At 38.0% G+C, this 23,198-nt stretch overlaps 1 protein-coding gene across 2 annotated transcripts in view; it reads left to right on the top strand.

Annotated features, from left to right (window-relative positions):
* The first annotated feature begins 12,842 nt into the window (after nucleotides 1–12,842).
* The window catches only part of pth1r (parathyroid hormone 1 receptor), a 48,152-nt gene continuing 37,796 nt past the window's right edge, over nucleotides 12,843–23,198 (top strand). For both annotated transcript variants that reach the window (XM_051402130.1, XM_051402121.1), the window contains exon 1: nucleotides 12,843–14,030. In XM_051402130.1, coding sequence (XP_051258090.1) covers nucleotides 13,959–14,030 — 72 coding nt within the window. In that variant the 5' untranslated portion in view covers nucleotides 12,843–13,958. The remainder of the gene's footprint in view (nucleotides 14,031–23,198) is intronic.

The following is a 23,198-nucleotide window of genomic DNA, read 5'->3' as shown; positions in this document are numbered from 1 at the left end:
ATGAGTGCGAATAACTCAAGCAAACAAACATTCAATTCATCTGCAAATTAATGGAGTGGAGCCGCCTCCAAAGGTCATGCTTGACATTCATATTAGAATCATAGTTGCTTTGATTTTTTTGAATTCACAAATACTGGAACTGATACTGATGTTTAATCAAATGCCTTTCCAATAACTTTCCAAAAACACAGTGCATTCACACTGTAACCTGTGTATCTACCTAAAAACTATTTTAAAAAAGCACATACTGTATCTGACATGCTTCTAGTCAATCAACCCAGCAGATTTCTCAGGTCACGGGACAATAGTATTCAGTGTTTATGCACATTAAGTATGAAACACCCATCCAGTGAAAGTACTTTTTTGTTTAGTTTTTACTTTTACTTAGCTTTTTTTCTTGTTGTTGGTATATGTGTGTTGTCTCATCATAAACTGCTTCTGTATGAGGCAGTGTTTCACAAATAAACTTGAACTTTAATATATTTTTACACACACATACAATCATGCACACATGGGGATTATAGACATGCAAATGTGGAGAGATAGTGGAGAGCGGCACCCTGGGAGCAGTTAGGGGTTCATGGCCTTGGCAATGCCCAGGAAGCAGAACAGGCTTTTCTCCAGCTACCAGTCCACACTCCACTCTGTGGTCCGTTCTGGACTTGAACCCGTGACCCCCCGGTTGCCAAGCCAGTTCCCAAGCCAGTTCCCAAGCCAGTTCCCTAAGGGCTGAGCTACGGCTGGAAATCCGCACAACGGTGGAACAATAAAATTTAACAATAACACGTGCGACTGTTACATGCAATGTCACATTGGTGTGTGAAACTTACTAAACCGAAGTGGATGATAAAGATAAAGATTGGATCATTTCTTTGGTCACAGTGGGACAGCTCATTTAAATTTCATGACAGCAGGTAAGCCTGAAGTCATAAATAATAATCATAATTATCATAATAAGAAGGACTGAGTAATTTGGCTTAGACAGCCCACAGTCCTGCAAGACTACTCCGTAAAATATTGTTTACTGCAGTTAAAGCCTCAGAGTTTTTACTTGTTTTTCTTTGTTCTACTTGTTGTCATTTTTAAATTTAAAGGGAGAGTGGGGTAGGCACAGTATGGATTGAAAAATAATTTTTGATTTATATGCTGGTGCTGCAATCTATTTTAATTTTGTATCTCTTTACATATGGAGGATGATATATGACCCATCCATAAATAAACTAAGAGTGAAAGCTAAAAGAAAAAAATCTGGGCTGGACTTGAGTGTTTGACTTTGAACAATCCTTTAACAATATACAAATTCATTCTATCACCTTTTTAAATAAACATTTGTATCAATACAACTTGTATCAATAAATAATTTGTTCTTCTTTATAGAGTAATCACCTATGATCTCTTGATTACATCCCTTTGTCTTTGCACTGAAAGATGTTACTCGACAGCTGCTCTGAGCTTGTATTTAAAGCATGGGCTCCCACCCATCTCCTATGACAAAAGTGGCACCCAATCAAGTCAATAGTGGCAAATGGTGAGCTTCGGCAAATCCATTGCAATGAAGCTCATCCAAAGCACTGCCTTCATCATCACTTGTTGGGCTTGCAATGCTGCACCACATACATTCCTCTTGTCTATTTGACTTTAAAACACACCTTTTTCAGAGTAAATGAATGAGTTTTGAGATTTATCATTCATAATGAAAAGCAAAGACTTTTGAGTCGATATGAATATTGAGTGAGCAGTGAGATTTCATTCACTCTGTGATGACATACTGGAAATTATGATTTGACAACCCAGTTGTCATGCATGATTAATACTAAATCTATTCACGTGAATCAAGCACAAATCTTTATGAACTAACTCAAGGATTAAATCAACATTAGTAGGGATGATGTTAGAGACAGTATTGGCTTTGGATCAAGTGGTAGCTCACATTATCATGATGTGTCAATAACAATTTCTAAAATGGATTTGTTTTGTGATTGGTGCAGACTTCTTGATATATTAATGCAGGTTGATATTGTTCATTGATGTAGAAGAAGACACTAAACCATAACCTAAAATTAAGAAAATCACATCCTTTAAATACAATTAAGAGAAGTGCACACAAAAATAAATAATTAGGCTTGCTCTGCTTCTTTTGCACTCACTGACTGTGGCCTGGTCTGCTGTGGAAGGGATGGGACATCGGAGCATAAAATAATCACCGGATTAGTGCGTGCTGTAGAAATAATAAGTCATGGCTGCAGTTTGTTCCTCATTATTTTCAAACAGCACATGACTGAAGTAGTCAGTGTTTAGCTGGAGCTAACCTACATAAAGAGACACAGACGGAAACTGTGTATGTCATTGCGAGTATAAATGGATTCAGCCCTGCATAGCTCAGCGCCAACCCCCTTTCAGATCCCACCAGGTGATTGCCATTGACAGGCTGTAGCAGCAATTCACAACATGACCAACCGTATACAGTCAAGCTCTTAAAACATCCAAGACCTGTGCAGTTTGCTATTTTGGAGTTAGTCTGTTGTGTGGCTGGTATGTACCTTGGAAAGCCTCCAATCTGTGTTCAATGCCAATTGTTACTTGGAGCCATCAGATGACCTTCAGTGCAGCCGTAGCATTTGCTGTACAGTGCTTTAAAAGCCTGCATAAAAGCAGAGTTAAACAATTAAAGTGGTAGTGCAATTCAAATGTGTTGCTAAAACAATATTACTGTTATTTGGCAAGAGGGAAATCTATGGCTGAAAGACACAAAAACAGGAAGGTAAAATTAATCAAGTGTCCAAAGTGTCACTGCCCAGCAGTTCAATTCAGAAGCAATATATCTCACCCTGCTGTATGTGCTGTAATGGCGGTCAAGTGTGAAATCCAGTTAGGGAAGATACAGAGAACCCTATTTTCAGAAGGAATAGGTGGATGATGAAAAGGAGAAACACTCTGAAATCGACCAGGTTGCCCTCCTGACAAGAAAATGTTACAACAAGAAGGTTAAATCATTCAGCCATTACTTGACAAATCTGAATGTTGAATATGAACTTTGATTCATCTACAATGTTTGAATCATTCATGTGAAAATGATGGTAATTGTTTATTGCCACATCTATTTGAGCATGTGCAGTTTTACGAGGGCCAACTACTGGTTTTTGCTTTGTTGTAACTGTATGTTTGTAAAATGAGATGCTCATGAGTCTTTAATTAGACCTACTTTATATTATATAATATGAAAAAACTGTTCCAAAATCAACTGTTTATTTAAATAAAGAAATACTCCTAACATCAGTTTGGTTCATTAGAATTGATCAGCTGTCACAATATGTATGATTATGTATGACTAACTTCAGCAGTTACCAATTAAAATATTTATATGTATATATCTATATATATGTATGATATCTTGGAATATTTTTAGAGACAGAAAATGTCAAAGTAATCATAAACCACAGAAAAATGATATATATTTACATACATGATTAAAGAGTTTGAGTTATGGGTTTTCTAAAACATATGGGCTTGTTTCCTGCTATTTAATGGTAATTCTGACCTAAACCAACCAATAATAGCATCAGAAAACTTCAATTTCTTTGGGGTAATTGTTATCTAATGTTCACGCTTGTATTAAAAGATCTGTCAATCAATCAACTTGGAAGCAGTAGAACCTTCCACTCTTGGGGCAACCCATTTATTTACATTTAGACTGCTTTAAACTGCAGTATTAAGTGCATTCAGTGCTCTATAACTGCATTAACAGACAGAAACTCCCCTATGGCTCTGGAGCTGTGGCGACACTGTGATCATTTACCAGCACTTAGGATAAAATGTTTTCAAGCCAATGCTAATACAAATAAAGTGGTTATTACACCAGCTGGATTCCTGGTAGATGTGACGTGTTCATTATCAGATCCACAAGGCAGTCAGTGAAGTGCGAGAGCATGTAATTATACAGTCCCCTGTCCAACTAGGACCTTATGTGGGATCCAGAAGTGGTGAAAGTGCCAGTCTGTACAGGCTTCACTCCAACATAGACTCTGTTGCCATGTTGTTTGGCAGAAATTCTTATTTAGTAAGGATCATATAAACACTGTTCTCACAGCAGGATTTCCGTTAAAACATTTTTTGTATCAAATGTTTTAGCCTTAATAAACAACATTTATGCTTTTCCTGTTTGTGTGTGAGTTAGTGTGAGTATGTATGTCACAAAGAGACAACATACTGAAGTTCATTCGCTCAGTTTTGGTTCCATTCTTTCACAATCAATTAAACACCTCTAACATCAAACGTGTATCCTTTGTGTTCACAAGTGGAAAGGTTCATGCATCAAAGATTACACTCTGATGGCTAATTAGGAAGAAATATTATTTATTCAGGGGCAGGATGTCAGTCTTCAGGCCTAAGTTATAAGTTGTCAACTTCTGTGCTGTCAATTACCAAAAGGGGAGCCAGCAGCTGAGCCACAGCGCCCTCCTTTGGTCATAACTAGCTGGGACTGATTACTATACTACTAACACTAAAAAATAATTTGAATCCCCAAGTTAACATATTTGTTTTCTTTGGTTTTCTTAATCTCACATTTTTCATCCTAGATTTTCATTTTCTTTTTTTTTTTTCTTTCTGACATTTGGATGCTGAGTCCTACTTTGCAGCACCACTTCCAAGGTAACCTTGTATAAGCACAGATGGTTGACACATCACAGTCATTTGATTAAAACCCCATTCTCGTTGTTCCCTGTGTTATTATCTGCCTCTATCTACCCTGTCCCCTTTACTGTACTACTCTCTTGCTTTCACAAGTCAATAAGAAGTAAAGATTTATTGAATTACATTGTGTTGATCCTCATTGGGGACATTCATCTTCTGAATTTGACTCAGCAGAGCAGTAAGCAATCTTTCTATTGCACACAGTGACCCCCACACACAAGAACGGCCTTGCTGTGGGGCGACAGTACTAACCGCCCAGTCACTGTTGACAAGCGCTCGTTTATCCTGAAATTGCATGCTGGGTTGTGATCTCTGCACAGTGCAGGGGCAGCATTAAAGTGACCCCTCTTTTTGCAGCCATTTTTCACAAACTGCTGTTTGTTATTGATCAGTTAAATGTTCCCTTTTGGTTTCATTAGTCGCACTGGGCTGTTAAATGATTCTGGTGGTGATGTATGTTGATGACATGATATATAGTGTCTAACCCTTCTGTATTTCTCATGTAATATAAAAAGTCATGTATCAAACATTATCTGAATTTATTTCATATAAATGTGAAATCTGTGTTCAGTTTTAGCAGAAACCTTTTTTTAATTGCACTTTTTCTTTATTTTACTAAAGGCATCGACACACCTAGTCACATCTAACATAATGCTATTTTAATGTTTGATAACTGATAAGCAGTGCAATACATAACATGAAAAAGAAAAATGGAATAAAAAGAGCAGTCCGTTATTCAAAGGTCATTCTTGACCTTGGAAACAGTAGCTAACAAAAACACTCCCCATTTAGAGGCTGCTGTGAAGCTTTCAATTTGATTTTCACAGTGAGACTTCTTAAGCTTGAAAGACAAACAAAAAGAACAGACATAGTGGTGAGAGTGTTTTGTCAAGTGGTGTTTTCTAGATGAACCTTCAGTCTGAAGATGAGAATAGAGCTCAGAACGATATTTTAGAAATTAGAACATCTACAGCTAGACAAGGTTTTTGTGATATGATTGAAAGCACAAGAACAGCTGCTAAATGGACTTTGTGGTTAGACTGTTTTGTCATATAACATTCTGGTAGATATGGGTGTGCAAGCTCTTTTCTGGTCTGGACATTGACATTAGTTACACATTCCCCCAGCTCTGTTTTTGTTTGTGATTTTTTTTCTACCACCACTGTCTTGTTGCAAAACACTTTGGTTACTTAGGAATTTGTTGACACTGTGGACATTGTTTACTGTCAAACACACTGTGTACTTTATGTGTGTGTGTGTGTGCTGCTGCTGCATGGTTTTGCATTTTCTCTATTTGGGTCAACTGTACATTTCAGAACAATTTGTTCATCGTCTGCAGTGAATCTTGTGTAAAGTTCTTACTGAACATCCTTTGCAAGGAACCTTGTTTGGGTTTTATAAGGCTGACAATAACAAAATGGGACATTTAATGACTGAATGTATACTTCACCAGATGGCAAATATTTCTGGCTTTCAAATCCCTTGTGGGGAAAAAACTACTACTGGCATTTGTGTCAATTCCAGGTCACAGGACAATATGACAGAGACCTGTTAAAGTTACAGTGATGTCTAAGTTGTCTGTGGAGGTCAGTGAAAGTCATTGGTTACCTCTCGCTGCCGTATCTTTGCGAGCCATACATTCGATGAAAGTGGCCTCTACAGACATCAAGGTGGAAGAATGAGGTTTGTCAAGATAAATGCCTCTGCCTCAGCAGTGTGTACGTGTAACCCGTGTTCAGGATGTTAGGGACAAAGTTTCTTTGACCAGAATTGTTCCTTTACTCTATTTCTGGGTTATACCTTTGGGAGACCTGAGTGGGTGAGCTGTCAAGACAACAAGAGTGGCTTCAGAGAAGATGATCTGACCCCGATCCAACTGGAAATAGCTTCTTCTGAGGGATTTCACCAATTGTTCCAAGACAAAGGAAGAGTGGTGGATATATTGTATATGACGTTTATTGTGTTCAAATCACGACTGCAGTAAATGGAAATGATTAAAAATGAAGCAGAGAAGAGAAGTCATTCCAATTCCAATCCCAAGTGCTTTTCTCAGGAATGGAGCATGTGAAATCTCCCTATTTTCCATGAGCAGGATAATATTTTTCACCCACGAATTGTAGTTTTGCATGTAGCCTTTCACATGCAGATTAAATATGCAAATACAGTTGTCAGGGGTATGTGAAAAGGTGAAAATGTGGGTGGAAACCAACCAGAAATGTACATATGGAAATGATCAAACTGAAATAAGAATCTTCACATGTGAAGTCATGCGTGCTATATGAAACCATAAGTGTTCAAAACATACATGTGCTTTGAATTTATGTGTTTTGTTTTGTTTTACATGAGTTTTGGGAAATGCATTGCACAGATATAGGATTTCAATGTCCCCGTTCCTAGATTCTTGCAGATATTTAGGGTACATTATAATGCTCTTCCTCTCACTATGTCAAGCAAAATGTATTGTGTGAACGCTGGCTTCTTTATCTTATTCTGCGTCAAACGTAAAACACCAGAGAAAGCTAATTTATCAAGGTGTACAACAACATCCAGTGAAAAGCCAGTTATTGATTCAGGAATTAAAAAAGTTCCAAATCATTATCTGCAACGATAAGATGAATTTGTCTTTCAGTGTAATATTCTTTAGTTTTCTTGCAGACTCTGTATCTAGGACATGAACCTTTGCCAAATTTCTGAATGACAGCAAATTTCTCACTTCCCTGAAAGAAGTTTAATAGCTACTGACACCTGACTCCTATCATTCAACTGATATATAGTAAATCCATGAAAAGAAGTGTCTTCAAAACTGACTTGCTATTGAATGACACTCAAGCTAAGATGGTAGCCTGCCAAGCTCTTTCTAAGAAAATGACACCATCATCTTTTATACTTAGCTGCCATAAATGGCTCGGTGAATGAACACTTACACCCCTACAGATGCTTAATATTTGTCCCATGTTAATAAGCTTGTCTGCTTTGTTTCCTGCAATGGATGACATTTGCCAAGCACTTGCAAGACTTACAGGAGGTGGATATTAATCATTCCAGATGGATGTCAAGGATCAGAAGATTTCCATAGCCAGGGATGAGTACCATAACCAGGAAAAGTGACATGGAGATACAGTAACTGGCTTAAAGGCACATTTAACCTTTCAGAGAGAACCTTTCAAAAGAAAAGCTTGTTCTGTTTTTTTTAGGAGGATGAATAGAAAAAGATTGGAAATGGAGTGGAGATTAGGAATATGTCATGAACACGGTCTCCTCCGTTAATCTTCTGCAGCTTACAGTGTTTTGAGTTCCCCATGAAGACGCAGTAGGGTGCAATCATCTGCATGGCGGATGAGCAAATGTATGGTCACATGTCTTATTACTGGCTGTTTGTTTATCATATAGCTTTCACACTGTTCATTGCCTCTCACCACAGGAATAACCTATACATGATGGGAACAAAGCATGGGCTGATTAAGGTCGAGCATATTGTTACAGTCATACTATGACCTTGGAAAAATGAATGCAGTGTTTAAAAAAAGAAGGAACAAAGAGAAGTGGAAAAAGATTACTGTACAAACACATCTTTGTTTCATAACATACAGATTGCTTGTGAAGCAGGAGCTGCTTTTTAGTGAATGTTTCCTATGAGTAAAAACAACATCTCAATATGGTTCAATTTTTGCTTCTATTTCTGATTTACTGTGCAAAGCAATACAGCAACAGACTGACATCAAAAACACACTCAAAAATAACAGACTGAATTGCCTTTTTGAAACATTTTATTGTTTTTCCCTTCAGCACAGACAGACGAGATACAGCATGAGCATACAGCATCTTCTTGTATAGTCAAGTATCTTTATGCTTTATATCATATCATATCTTGTGTGTATATATATATATATATATATATATATATATTGTGTATATATATTATAGTATGTATGTATGCACACCTTGCACAGGCTGAATATATGACACATGTTTACATCATATCAATATTAATGTATAATATCTATGTGTATACATGTATATCTGTTCAATCATCATATTATATATACATATTATTATAGTATTATAAATATTATTAATATTATTATTATATACTGTTATTAACAATACCACTACCATCATGTCATCAGTACTATTACCACCATCTTGCAACTACAACTCTTCATCTTTTTTTATCTTTTCTATCTAAGTATTTTATTCTATTGCTGTATTTTATTCTATTGTTGTATTTATTGTATTTTAATGTACCTCGCTGCTATGACGACCCAATTTCCCTGTGGGGATAAATAAAGTCTATCTATCTATCTATGAGGACAAATTTGCCATGTCTGTAATTATACATATAAGAATTACTATTAATATATATATATATATATATATATATATATATATATATGTATATACATATATATGTATATACGTATATATATATATAAAGATAAAAAATGTTGTGTTTTATATTACTTTAGAATGAGCCATTTTTATCTACAGAGGGAGCAGATCCACTTGCATGGAGGCTGTCATGTTGAACCGCCATGTTTCTACAGTGACCCAGAATGGACAAACCAAACACAAGCCGTTGAGTCAAGGAGTTTCTGTTGGTTGCAATCTGCAATCTCACTGCTAGATGCCACTAAATCCTACACACTGGTCCTTTAATTAATTTGACATGTGAATTATTTCCTGTCTATGCGCTCTGTAAAATTTGATCAACGTTCAAACTCAGCTTTAATTTCAAAATGTATCAGGCTAATCCAGGGCCAGATTAAGAACAAAAATAAATGTATTTAGTAAAATGAATCATGCCCGTACAATATAAACCTTAAAACTAAATTTGAACTCAGGGGTCCCTCTGCTAGATGGGTCTTCAAGATTAGTAATAGTGCAAAGCCCCTGTCATTTTAATTTACAATGATCCTTAAATGGTCCATACAATATGAACAAACCAATAAGTGTCTGGGGCCCAGAGGCAGTTGTATGCTTTGCCCTGTTGGTAATTCAGAACAAATCACTGACTGAATCATTGAGAAATCACTGCAGAACAAACTGTCTCAGTTTGATAAACAATCTTATTTATAAATGTATCAGGATTTTTCAAGGAGCTGTCAACTACATCTCATGGTCTCCTACAGCACATGGAGTTTCCTCAACAATCGCCCTCCACTGAGGAAGACCAAGCAGTATATAAACATTTAATAAATGTTTTAACACACTATAATGAAGCTGTAAGCAGATGTAAGTATGTTATTGATATACAATGATGATCATTAAAGGTGTGTTTTACTTGATTTTCACTCATTAGCTGTTTGCACCAGTCTCTATGTGGGTCTCTACAAGAGGAGTTGTTGACGAGTCACTCATATGTGTCATCATCACAGTGTGTTGCTGTGTATGAATGCTGTATAGGGGGAGTTAAAGTGCACTCCAAGTGTATAGTATAAGGGCTGCATCTGTTTCAATGTTCATACTATATAATATAATTGCATGAGTTAAAATTGAATTTGCTGTCATGTGATGATACTGTTCCACATGAGCATGAATGACACTTAAGTGGAGCTGCTTTTGTGCCAAACCTTTTCTCTCTGTGTGGCAGTAACATATGGCAGTAGATTACTCTGTTGCTGAAACATTATACTCTCTGTTGGATAATGCATATGTTGTCTCAGTCCACAACAGCAGTCCATCACTGCGTATCAACGGTGAAAGCTTTTACACCAAAGATGTTTTCAGTGTGTTTTTGTTTGCTGCTCACTGTGTGTGGTTTTACAACCAGCAGAGCCGTAGAGTGAGGTGATTACTGAATTACACAATTATTCCGCTATCATAGCTGTGGACCTGCATGGTTTAATAGATGGAACATTTCACTCATATTGCCACAATTAAGTGCTTGTTCACTACTGAGACAACACATTCAAAAACTGAATTGTGCCCTCAGCTGCAGGAGAATAATAGGTACTAGAATAAGCAGCACTGGTTATGCACAGTGCCATTTTAGCATTGTATTGTAACTATTTTCCACCAAAAAAGTGTAATCAAAAGCTGTGGAATTCATCAAGAGCATGTTTCTATGTTCTCGTATGAGAAAAGGCTTTATATTCAAACAGCTGGACATCTTCCCACTTGAGTTGGTCTCAAGAGGACATCACACTGACCGCTGGCCTCAGAGCAGCAGGAATAAAGCCTTCAGAATCAGAAAGGACACCTTTCCTTTTAAATGGGAATTATTAATTTGAACTGTTTTAGGTTCTGCGGGCTCCTGGATGTCTTTAGCATCTCAAACAACACATTCTTACAGTCTTATTGACTTTTCACAACTGTGCGTAATTTTTAGGAGAATTGATTACAAACAGACTTTCAACAGAAATCTGCTATAGAAAATGACACAGCACTTCTTTTTGGGTGCTCAGAGACCTCAGCTGTGACACATTGATTTCTACATGCTCTATATTTGCGAATGATGCTTTTTATGCTGCACTCAATTGGAAGAAGTATTCGGAGCCTTTACTTAAAGGTTATATACAAAATTCACTGCCACTAGATGTCACATTAGAGCACTAGCACCAAAAAAAAAACAATAAAAAAAGAGTGCCATGTCTCACCAGACTCCATTGACAAGACCAGCAATTTTAAAATCGCAGAAAATCGTAAAACACACTTTGAACTCAACAGAAACAAAGTAAAACTCACAAATTCCAACTTAAATTCTTTTCACTGTTCCAAGAATTGCCAATGCTGGATAAAACCATAATTCGCTGAGTTATAAATATGATTCGGAAACAGGCCAGACAAACATAATCCTCGGTGACAAATCATGGGCATCAATCATGCCCATCAAAGTACTTCTACTGAAAGTACTTGCGTTTGCAACTGATAGGCTTAGATTCTAAGTGTCTGACAACACTATGGAAAGAATTGCTACAGACAGAGAACGTTTTATTGAAGAGTAATATCTGTTATATAGTTTGTTGATCTGATTGGCAGATGGTTCGACAGATGGTTCATTCAATCACTGCCTGCCAAGTATTCTTTTTTTGAGAGTGCCTGCCCTTTCCCAAACTCAATTTCCCAGGTGGTTTGGTGTAACAAACAATCTGGCATAGTCAAGTTGGATCACTGTAACGTTGTAACCTCATTCACACGGGACAGAAACAAAATAAAATTCACCAAAACAAACAATCACCAACTATGCTTTGGTTTAAGTAAATCCTTTATTCACTGAAATAGATAAGAAAAGAAACTGCAGTTTCAGTCATTCTGGCTGTTTTTGTGAAAATACATACATTTCACCTCTTTGGGCCTTAAACAGTTATCCATCTTAGTTATTCTCCGGGGTAAAATTGACCTCAAACATCTAGTGTCACTATGGATGATGACACATTTCGTTGCCTGTGAATGAGTTTTTGGCAAACAAAATTAATATGTTCATGAACAGCCCATTAAACTATTGTGTATATATATATATATGTGTGTGTATATAATATTATAACAAAGCTTTATGGTCAGACATCATAGACATTATTATCAGTACTTTTCTACATATTGGATTGAATAAGATCAGAAGAAAAACTAATACAAAGTTTTAAATTTTAAGGAAAAAATGGTTGCTTTTGCAGTTATTATTATCATCATCATACCGCAGTGGGATCTGTGGGACCTCAATAAGGAAGTAAAACCAATGTCAACAAAAGTTAAATAAAACAGGTCAGGATTAGACGTGTCAATATATATATATATATTCTGGTAAAAAAAAAGAAGCCCTCGGACTGCTCATACATTCATCACGGCAGGCCAAACCATTCAGTGTTTCATTTCCAAACATAAGTTAGAGAAAATTGTTAACCAGAAGCTTTAATGTAAATTAAGGTAAGCAGCAGATGGTGCCTGAGATAAAAACGGACATCTTCTGCATTATGTCTCGGTAATCCAATCCTACTAGATGCAACTTTTGAGAGACTGCAGGGGGAAAAAGTGGTTTGGCAAAGGCCCTGCGATCTGTTGAATGTAGAGTTTGTTTGAGGGGTGAGAAAATATGTCATTTCGGAGTCGTGGTTTATTCCAACGTAAGAGAGTGCGCACCAATCAGAGGCTGTTACGCTCCACCCTACCTGCCTCCTCTCCGCCCCCCCTTTTCCATCCACATAGGCTACTCACTACTGAACACGACCTGCCGCTTGCTGCCACATCTGGAGACGCTTCCCAACACCAGAAACTTCAACTTTTGCGTTCACTCTGCGGAGAAAACACTCAGGCGTATACGAACTGTCTGTCCGTCAGGGTGTATTCGGGCTTTCTCTCGATAGTAAGTAGAGATTCTTGAAGTCAAGTTGGCGTTCCTCTCTTTCTCTTTTTTTTACATCACCATAGGTAAACACAGCCCGTTTGGGAGTTTCATACATTCAGTTGCCGTAGAACTGCCACGCTACAATTTTGTTATACTTGAGTCTGGAAATAACATACATGACACATGTTCCATGTTTTAATTATGCGTAAAAAGCAAGCGTAACCAAGCAAAGTGAAGCGCAGCAGTGCATTGACTTGAGTTGATTCACGCAAATCAAGTAAACAGATGTAGCCTATGAAAAGTTAGTCATTCCACGCTCTGCTCTGTCACGAGATTGTTTGTGTTGTTAAATGTTAGAATTAAACCCTGTCTGAGACCCTGCTGCCTCCCTGCCGAACGCACAGATAGTAGATGGCTGCGTTGATGGTGACATGAGTCAGAGGGAACCAAATTGTGAAATTCAACAGCGACATGGTGATGGAGTGATGCATTTCGGGCTTATTTTTGTCCAACACTGATCTAACATTTGGAAGAGAAGACTGGAATAAGCCATAAGGCGCGCAGCTCCATACTGAAGTGTTTAAGTTAGTCTGAGGGGAAATTTAAAAGACCTAAAAATACAGCGTTGGTTTCTTCCCTACAAAGAATCATTTGAACTTCCCACCGCAGAGCGAGAGCGACATAAATAGTTCTGACATGTGGATGTAATTTCAGAAGAGGAAAAAGACAGATGCAGAGAAATAAAGAGAGCGGGCTGAGCCTGGGCATATAGTAGATTATAGGAAATTAAATCGAGGGCAGAGCGAGGCGATTACTGTGTTATGATCTCACAAGCCGCCATAAGCATCAAGAGGCCAGATGGAGTAAAAAAAAACAACTCGCTCCACTTTGAAGAGAGTTAAGTAGCTTAAATAATTTCATCCGAGCATCATCAGCGTCTGTGTGAGCCCGCAAGGACTCTTGGAGGTAGAGTTGCCTCAGGTCAGGGATGGGATCCGCACTGCCGCTCCACAATCTGCTGGACTTTCTTCTCATCTCACTACTCAGCAGTTTATGCCTGGTAAGTCATTTTTTTATACACACACACATGCAACCAGGTAGTCTGTGTAATAACCCAAATGGTGTTTGCATGCTGCATTTGTGAGCTGTAGACGTCCAGCGGTGCCTCCTCTGTGCACAGATCACTGACAGCATGTCAGAGAGCAGGTAGAAGAGCAGCTATCATTGCAGCTGTTCATATCTGAGGGTTTTGCTTTAGATAAATGTTTGGGGGTAGATGTAATGCCACCAAATTTTATTCAGACGAAACACGCTCATTTATCATTTCTACTAAGTCTGCTTATTGCACCTCTTGCAAGATCATGATTAAAGTAGCCTGTACTCAAGGTTGAGGAAGGATGCTGACCTGCAGGATAAAAGCCAGAAAGAGAACCAGGGTCGAAGTCAAAAGCTTTGTACTTACATCAGCTCCACACCTTTTCGTGTCTCTGTGCTGCATGTCCCAGCTTTTTTTCTGGAATTGCTGTATTGCCCGTGAACAAGGCTGGATTGAAAAGAAATTGTATGTGAGATTACATTGTTGTAGACACAGTTGTGTATTATTGACAGTTTCAACTGGACTCAGGAGGCAGACAGGGCTCCTAAACAACAAGCTCCTGTGATTAATGATTACGCTCTTGTTCCATTAAATGCATTGTCCCACAGTTACAGCACAATAACAGAGTGTTTGTGTAAAGCAGCGCCTGGTAACCTAGTTCTTGTAATAGGCAGGGCACTGAGTTTACTACAGATTGTTTCATAGTCTTGCAAAGCTCTCACCTGCCTGAACTGAAGAAATGCTTGCAGTCAAAATGGGAGTAAATATTTAATTCACAACTCCAGCAGCACCTGAACAATTTCACCTCTCTGAAGCCCAGCTGTAATGATTTACTTTACTGCGCGACATTGTGATTTATAATTGCGCTTTCAAATATTGCCATAGCTGTATCCAGAAGGCCTGGTGCGCGTACACACACACACACACACACACACACACACACACACACACACACACACACAGGGTGCATGCAGAGAAGCACACCAAGTTGGTTCTGTGTGTTTTGGCTGAGGCTGTTGTGCATTCAACAGGCAGTTCGCCCAGGCTCTGAGGTACAGTGCATTTTCCCAGTGATGTGGTCCATCACTGTACCGCAGTGGACCTCTAGGCTCATTGGTTTAGATGGCAGAGGAAAACAATTATAACATAGCTGTGTATTTATAGCTGATTCAACATTCAGTCGTTAAAAGGCTCTGTCTGTGAATGATGTTTACCCGTTTTTTAAGCTTGGTGTTTGCTTAGTCTTCCTCTCCACAAAAAAGGTAATTTTCCTTCCAAACTGTGACCAAACGGTACGTAGATTTCACTGAAAGTTAAGAGTGGAAAGTCTGCGTCTCTGTTTAAACAAAGAATACAAAACCTTTAAAATTGAGACACACATTTGTCAAACTAGAGGACTGTGTCACTTTCTGCAGGGAAATGATGATATCCTGGTATCATAAATACAAATATTCACTGGTACAACAATATGAAGCGGTTAGGTCCATACATGTTATCCATCATTTTTATCTGAAGGAAATCAGGAATCGCTCCATTATGTTTCACATCTCAGCAGACATGCTGCAGTGACAGCTCACAGACAAAGCACGACCTCACAGAGCCTTTGTTCGGTGTGACTGGCTGCCTCACTTACTCAGTTATTACATTTATTAAGCGGAAGCATGGCTTTCAGGAACCTCAGTGAGCATTTAATTTCTACCTCATGACTGTGTTTGCCTCCGTGATGACTTGCATGTGTCTGGATCCTCACTGGAAGGACTATCTGTATCCGCCTGCCATAGCCAAGCATTATGTCAACTCTGGACAAAATATGACTGTGATGACTGTCATGTTTTGTAGTGCAAAGTTTGACTAGATGTGGAAAATAGCTGTTGTTGACAACTTTAGCCCAGAACTTTTGTTTGGCTTGGTTCCTCAATGTGGCAGAAATGTCTCGATTAAATCAGTGTTGAATTGGACCTGAAACTTGTTAACATTAACTAGTATACACATAATATCTGTCAAAGTTAACTATAAAAGTGTTAAAATGTCCAACGCTTTATGTCTAATCTTTCTCAGTAGTACTCATTTGATGTTCACAGACACGAGTAATTGATTGAAACCACAGGATCAAGAGTAGTTTCATGAAAATGCATGTAACAGTAGAGACAAATGGTAGATTTTATAAAAAATCACTGCCTCACTTTCGCCCCTAAGTCTATCATTTGAAAGCTTATAGAGTCCTTAAAAACACACACACTGTATCTCCCTCAGAATAACCTTTCAGAGTAGCTATATCCAACTCTAGCAAATTACCCTCAATGGAACTTCATAGCACAGATTAGAGTGTGGGATAATCTCATCTTAATCTGTCTCCGGTAATTAGGGGCAGCAGATTACTTCTCACTAATTCATATGAACTGCTGGTGCATTTGTGGAATAGGCTTTAATATTTAAATTTATTTTTGCATGCTCATTTAACTGATCTGCAGTATGACTTATGATCATCTTTATTTTCCAGTTTCCTGTGTGGGTGTGTGTGTGTCAGAATCGGAGTATGAAATGGAGCATCTCCTTATATGTATTCCACAAATTTGCTCTTTGCTGACTAATTTGGGCAAAACTGGAAAGTGTATTTGATTGCCTCTTTTAATTATACTTACTCTGCAGCTTCATGCAGAGAGTTATTAATTTCTTAATAAGAGATGATGCAGTTGACTCTGCTGTGTAAGGCTTAGTGATAGTTTATTATATTCAGTAATATAATTTATCGTCTCTCTGTATAATGTTATTTGGCAAAATTCTCATAAGAATTTAATACATTTTGTAAACAAAAAGTTTGTAAAAAAATAACCTCGAACTAGGATTGTTTTCAGAAAACACTTGACACTGACTTTTTGGTGTGTTTATTTTGAATATTGCAGTTGAAACTGTAAAATAATTGTTGTGACAGTGCTGCAATGATTATTTGAATATTAATTTTGTCCATATTGACCAAGGAAACTAAGCCATTTGTGTGAAAAAGATTTCTTTATCAAATATGGCTGTTTTGACTCATTTGCTATAAGTAAATCATTATAAAATCTATTTGAAAAGAATAGTTGAGTGACAGAGACAGCACATGTAACCAGTATTTACTCAGGGAGTTCAAACGATTTGGACATCCCCTTGATCGTGATTCCCGCTCTTATCAGGCCCCATTAAGACATGTAGGGACAACAAAGCCCTGTCAGGACCGATTTGCTCATCTCAGTGTACATGTCTGTCAACTGGCTGTCCTTTCTTATTTCTTTCATTAAAGGAAGAATCCACTGCCGGATATACTTACACTGGTATTATCATTATGTGTGGTGTTTTCAGTATTCAGTACAATTTTATGATGAAGGACATAGCTTGTTTTGTTTTGTTTTTGTGTGGTGCATGGCCAGCCTTTATATGATGACCTTTTACTGCTTCCAAGTGGGAGAGGAGAAGCAGTAGGAGGCGTGTCAGCAATTATTAAGTAGCAAGTGCAATTCGGTGGTTAAGAATGACCAAGATTTGTTGGCCGATACATGTGTATGATGCACATTTTGTTATCTGATATTCTTAGGATTTTCCCACAGAATGAGCAGATTTTACTTATATTAAAGGTGTATTTTAGCAATACATTAGTGGTGTACATTTATGCTTATGTTAACCAGTCTCCATTGGTATGCATGAGCTTCACAAAGGCTTTTACAGGATTGACATTGATCACTTCTCAGTAAGTTGCCTGCTGATTTACCTATCACTGTGCACTGCCCCACTGCCCACAAAAACATTGACACAACTGTAAGGAAGCCCCCAGTCTTAACACAGTTTATTTACTTACTTTATCCAGTTAGTTCAACTTGAGCAGCTGAGGATCCTTGGCGTGGTTTGCTAATTGTTGCTTAGATTGAGCGAACGTGAGCTCTCTCAAGGTTGGAGGCTACAGACCAGGCCAAGGGAGCACTGGCCATCTGGCCATTTGAATCCATCAAAATCCACTTGAGAAAAAAAACAAACAAACAGACTCATTGATAATCTATAATGTGGGCTTACAACCATCATCGTTTGTCAGAGCAATACTTGGATGAATGCAGTCTTTATTTGATGGTATTATTTTATTTTTATACATTTATTAGAGAGTCTATTAGAGACAGTTGGCAGTGACGGGGGGGGTTGACATGGAGCAGAGGGCTGCTGGCTGTTGTTGGGAGCACTTGAGCTAGTAAAATTTCATTATAAACCAGATTTTTAGTGACTTTCACATATCCTTATATATTTTGATTAGCTTTGCTTCATTATTTCTATTGGAATTCATGTCTATTGCCGAACACAAAACACCCAGTGAGCTTGAAATTAGCCCTCAGGTAGTTGTTACATATTTTTAATCTTAGCTAATCTGACATTGATACTAAGGATGAAACATTTTCCATTATAACTTTAATCAGGCTTAGAGTTAATTATTTTCATCCAACTGGGAACTCTCACTGTCTTTGCACAGCGCAGGTCTCTGATACTGATATATCTGGTTGTTTCATTGCAAAAAAAGCTTAATTAAATAAGTTGAATAAACTATGAGCGGGAGCTATATACAGAAAATGTCTCTTTGCGTCATCGCCTAATATCATCAAACCATTTTCCACATTGTGCAACAGTTCTTCTAAGATAAGAGCAACACAGTAACCAAATGTTTTATCTCCTCCAAGCAAATTAAATTTAGGGTGCAGTATAGCCTGTTCATTTGTGATGGCTCTCCATCTACCCCACAAGGACAGCAGAAGCTTTTATGTTGGATCCACTTGAGACTGCTCTCTCTCCACCACAAAAATTACAGGACTGCTATTGTGCAGAAAATAATTGCATTTAAAGGGAAGATAAAGAGCTGGTTTGATTGGTCGTCACTGATGATCATTTATTGTATCTCTGCAAGTTCCTTTCAACTGTGAAACATGTGTGTTGCATGCCCCTGGCCGTAAAATATAAACAAACATCAGTCACTATGTCTCACTTATTTCTGAAAAGTCTAAAATGCTGTTATCAACCAGTTTGGTATGCTGACTTTTTCTCAGCTTGCTTCTCTATTTTTACTTTAGTTTCATGCATTTCACAGAATAATGTTTGTTTTGCAGTATAGACAATTAGAAAATTACTACTTGTCATTGATGGCCATACAGCAGTATGATATAATATAGGTGGCTATTGACCTTTAGCCAAATCATATGCCATTGTGAGGATATGATCTTTTCATATCCTATATATATATATATATATATATATATATATATATATATATATATATATATATATATATATATTCTTGTTTTCCTTCATTATGAACTAATGGCTAAAATTTACAGTCTGAAACTATCACTTTAAGATATTAATCATAAACGCCTCATGATAGTCTCAACAGCACCATTTTATGCCAGTTCTCATTTCCACTCTCATGCTTACAGACAGCATACCAGTTGGTTGGGCTAATTCCAGTTTGGGCTAGTGCAAACAGTGGGTTTACATTATTGCACTTTTGAACCGGAGAAGACGTTTGTATGATGTCACTCCTGCAACAACAACACATTCCTATATCAGGTAGTGGCAATCTAATGATTGTAGTATTGTATTATTTGTTTATAACAAGTTGCTAGAAAGATGCTTGGATACTGGAACCAAACACAACCCTGAATTAAAATGCTAAAAGTCATTACAATATGCCTTGTAGTCCACTGCATGTGTTTGAAATGATCATAATTTAGTTTTTTGTCTGTTGTCATACTCGGTGTGGAAAACTTGGCTCGAAAGAGAAATAAATATGGCTAGACATGAATTAACAGTTAGAAGAGGTGACAATAGGTCAGGAAAGCTTTTATAGTTGTGTTTGAGGTATAGTTATGGACAGTGCTTTAAACCACAGGAAACTTGCAGCTCTGTGGAGACACTGCACTCACTTCTTGAGTGAAATGTCACATCATGGAGTCGCTGAAACACACCAAAAATAACATGTTTACACTCTCAGCTTTGAAAGCATCATGTAATTGTGCTCGATGGACTGTGGGGAAAGGGAAATCAGCAGTAGTATATAAAGCTGAAGGATTTGAGAGGGCGTATTCCAGTGCACAGATGGTATTTATACCCACCTTGGTAAGATGTAATTTCTCCATCCAAATGGCAGATTTGAGACATACTGTTTGGTAATTTTGTTTTACAGCATGGATTTAAGCGGCATGGAGGTGCAAACTCTATATCAGCTGCTATACATGGCTTTTCGCTATAGATTGTGAGTGACTTGCTGTCGTCACTGGTCAGTTAACATGTTTGCCTGGGATCAGCATGGGATTCAGCTTACAGAGGGAACTTGTAGTGAGAAAATACCCTTCACACACATATCATTAAGCTCAGTATTTCACTGCAGAGCTTTATAGTAGTTTGGAGGTTTCTAAGATAACTGCAAAATAATCTAATTTCTTGAACTTTCTCTTAGAAATGCATACATCCTGTGCCATTGTTGTCTTTTTTTGTATTGACTGACACATTACTCAGTTTTTGGAGTGCCTGTGAGTCAGACTCATAACGTGTCTGTTAATAGGAGAGTCTTCAGTTTCACCAGCACGGTAAGGTTATACCATAGCTGTGTTTGACTCAGGAAAGGCTTGTTTTCTTGACTTACCGTGACCTCTACTTTTTTTTTTTCTCTTAACTTTTCCACTTGAAGAATGCTAGAGTATGTGTAACTCAATGCCTCTTTTACACCTCACTGAAATAGTTACACCTCTAACAGATACTTTAATGATGAACTTCAGCATTCATGAAGATCTGCCATTTGGCTATGTACTCTAAGGGTTTTAGTTGGTAGCAAAGTCAGCCTCTTTTTATGCCCTTATTTTTTTAACCTTGACAACTGAATGAGGCTTTTAAATTGGCTCGTTTGTACTCAGTGATCCTGTGAATGATGCATCTTCAAAAACTAATGAGTAGCAATTTGTCAAAGATCAGTGGAGGCAAAAGAGGTAGTATTTAATGATGCCAAAGATGCCTCGGTAAACTACATCTGACAGCTTCACTCACACTCTACGCCTCACACTGTTTCTTTTTCTCATTGCAGACATGTCATAAATTAATTTTTTTTTTCTGCAGACACGCTGTTACCAGGTTTCGGCTGAATACCCGATACGTGCTGTATGTGGTGATGGCTATCTCAGAAGTTAAAGCTTTGGCCATGTGTCAAACATTTGACACATTTCAGAGTGATAAGCTGCCTCTCCTCTGTCAGTCTTTGATAAGGTGGCTTCTGTCTTCTTCTCGCTCAGTGTTGAGAATGTCCAGTATAAACACGGTTTTTCACTCAAGCATTGCACGAAGAAATTGTTGGGCGGAAGAATAGCAGTAACTGAACAGTTCAAAATGTCAGGGACCCATTGATTGATTGCCAGCGCTATGATGAGTTTCTGGTCCTTTTTCATCAGTTACCTGCTGTATCAATATTGTGGTGCAGACTTCCTTGCGGGCAGTATTCTTGGAATCCCAGAGTGCCTCAGTTGAGTTGACATGTGAAAATTCTCAGCTATGTAGATGCCTTTGCCATTGACCAACGGTTCAGCTCAGCCCTACCCCCACTGTTGGTGAAGGGATTGAGTTTCAAATTTACAGAAGCTCCTAGACATATTCTACTCTCCTAAATGCAACCAGAATCGAGTTTGTGGACAGTTCCGAGTCAATTCCCCAAATTATGAAGAGCAGGAAGAGTAGAATTTCACACATCTTACATCCAGTTGTTTACGTGATTTGGAAGCAGCTCAGATCTTGGGCAGGAAAACTCCCTTGGCACATGGCTTATGGCTGAGAGGAGGCTGGATTTCTTAAAAGGACCTTTATTAGTTTCATTGCAGAACTCTGAGGCTTATGGGTTTGTAAGTAAGCAGTTCACAGCTCCAGATGTTCCAGTAAAGAGTAAGAAATCCTCATGCTGCAGTATAGGGAAAATCTCAGCCAATTTAAATTCAGATAACGGTGTGAAGTTTGGCTGGACTTTCCTGCTCAAGCTCCATGGCATTTATCACACGAGCCGACGAGAGCACAAACTCTGAATGTGATTGCAAAGTTATAGTTCTCAGATTGGCAGTTAAACTGCTCCATATGAATATACTTATAGTTCTGGAGAGATTTAATTAATGTTTGGGACTGACATTTACAAGTGTAATGTTAATTGCGTATTGAAGGTCAGATTGATGATTAATTCCAAGTGTTATCATAATTTTTTGCATGAGTTCTTCCCCTAACATTCGAAGATATTGCTCATCGGTCAAAGTTCACTGTGTCTGTCCCTGGTAGACAACACGCATGTCGTGTGGGGACAGGCTCCAGCCGACCCTGTGGCCCTATATTGTATGTTCAGAATGAAAGCATGTTAGTGAGTGCATTAAAAAATTATAAAGCACATGTTGTTGGTCACTAGGTCATTAGTTTAATATTGAATTTCATAATTTATCAAATGCATCATGTGACTCTCAAACTGGAACATCCGTTGAGTGTGTGGCTTACTTCTGCAATTATTTTTATTGGTGATGTAATGGTCGTTTTTGGAAGAACCAGACCTCTGTGTGGAATAAGTTTATTTGATTTCTTATTATTAATGAGGACTTTTTCAAGGACCATTTGCATCATAAAGGCTACAGTAGAGAACAGTCAATCAATAATCTCCATTCAGCGTGTTATTGGAGGATACAACATCAGCTTGGAACATTTTCAGTGCTTTTATTCCCACAAACTTTATTCCCCACATCCAAATTCTGCTTGCATAAGCTGCCCTGCCACAGCATATCTCTTTGGTCATGGCCACAAAAAATATAGTGCATGTGGCCTCAAGTGACGTCACTTGAGTCAGCGTCGGTTGGAGTTTGAAAATGTATAAAATCTGGGGTTGTGGAGTTAAAAAGAAGTGAGTTTACCAGACCTATTTAGTCCACTTCTCATCTCTTCTTGAGGCTAGCAGCTCAAGGCTACATGAGGCTACTAGCATAACACTTCAGCATCTCTGATCGACAGTCAGCGATTGATTTGCATTGTGGGTAATGTAGGCACAAGATTTTCACAAGGAAGAAGAATGCGCAAAATAAAAAAGACATTCTCTCTGGTTCTACTGCAATGATT

Source organism: Dicentrarchus labrax, unplaced genomic scaffold, assembly GCF_905237075.1.
Source record: "Dicentrarchus labrax unplaced genomic scaffold, dlabrax2021, whole genome shotgun sequence".
Classification (NCBI taxonomy): Eukaryota; Metazoa; Chordata; class Actinopteri; family Moronidae; genus Dicentrarchus; species Dicentrarchus labrax.
This window is presented reverse-complemented; position numbering and strand designations above follow the sequence as displayed.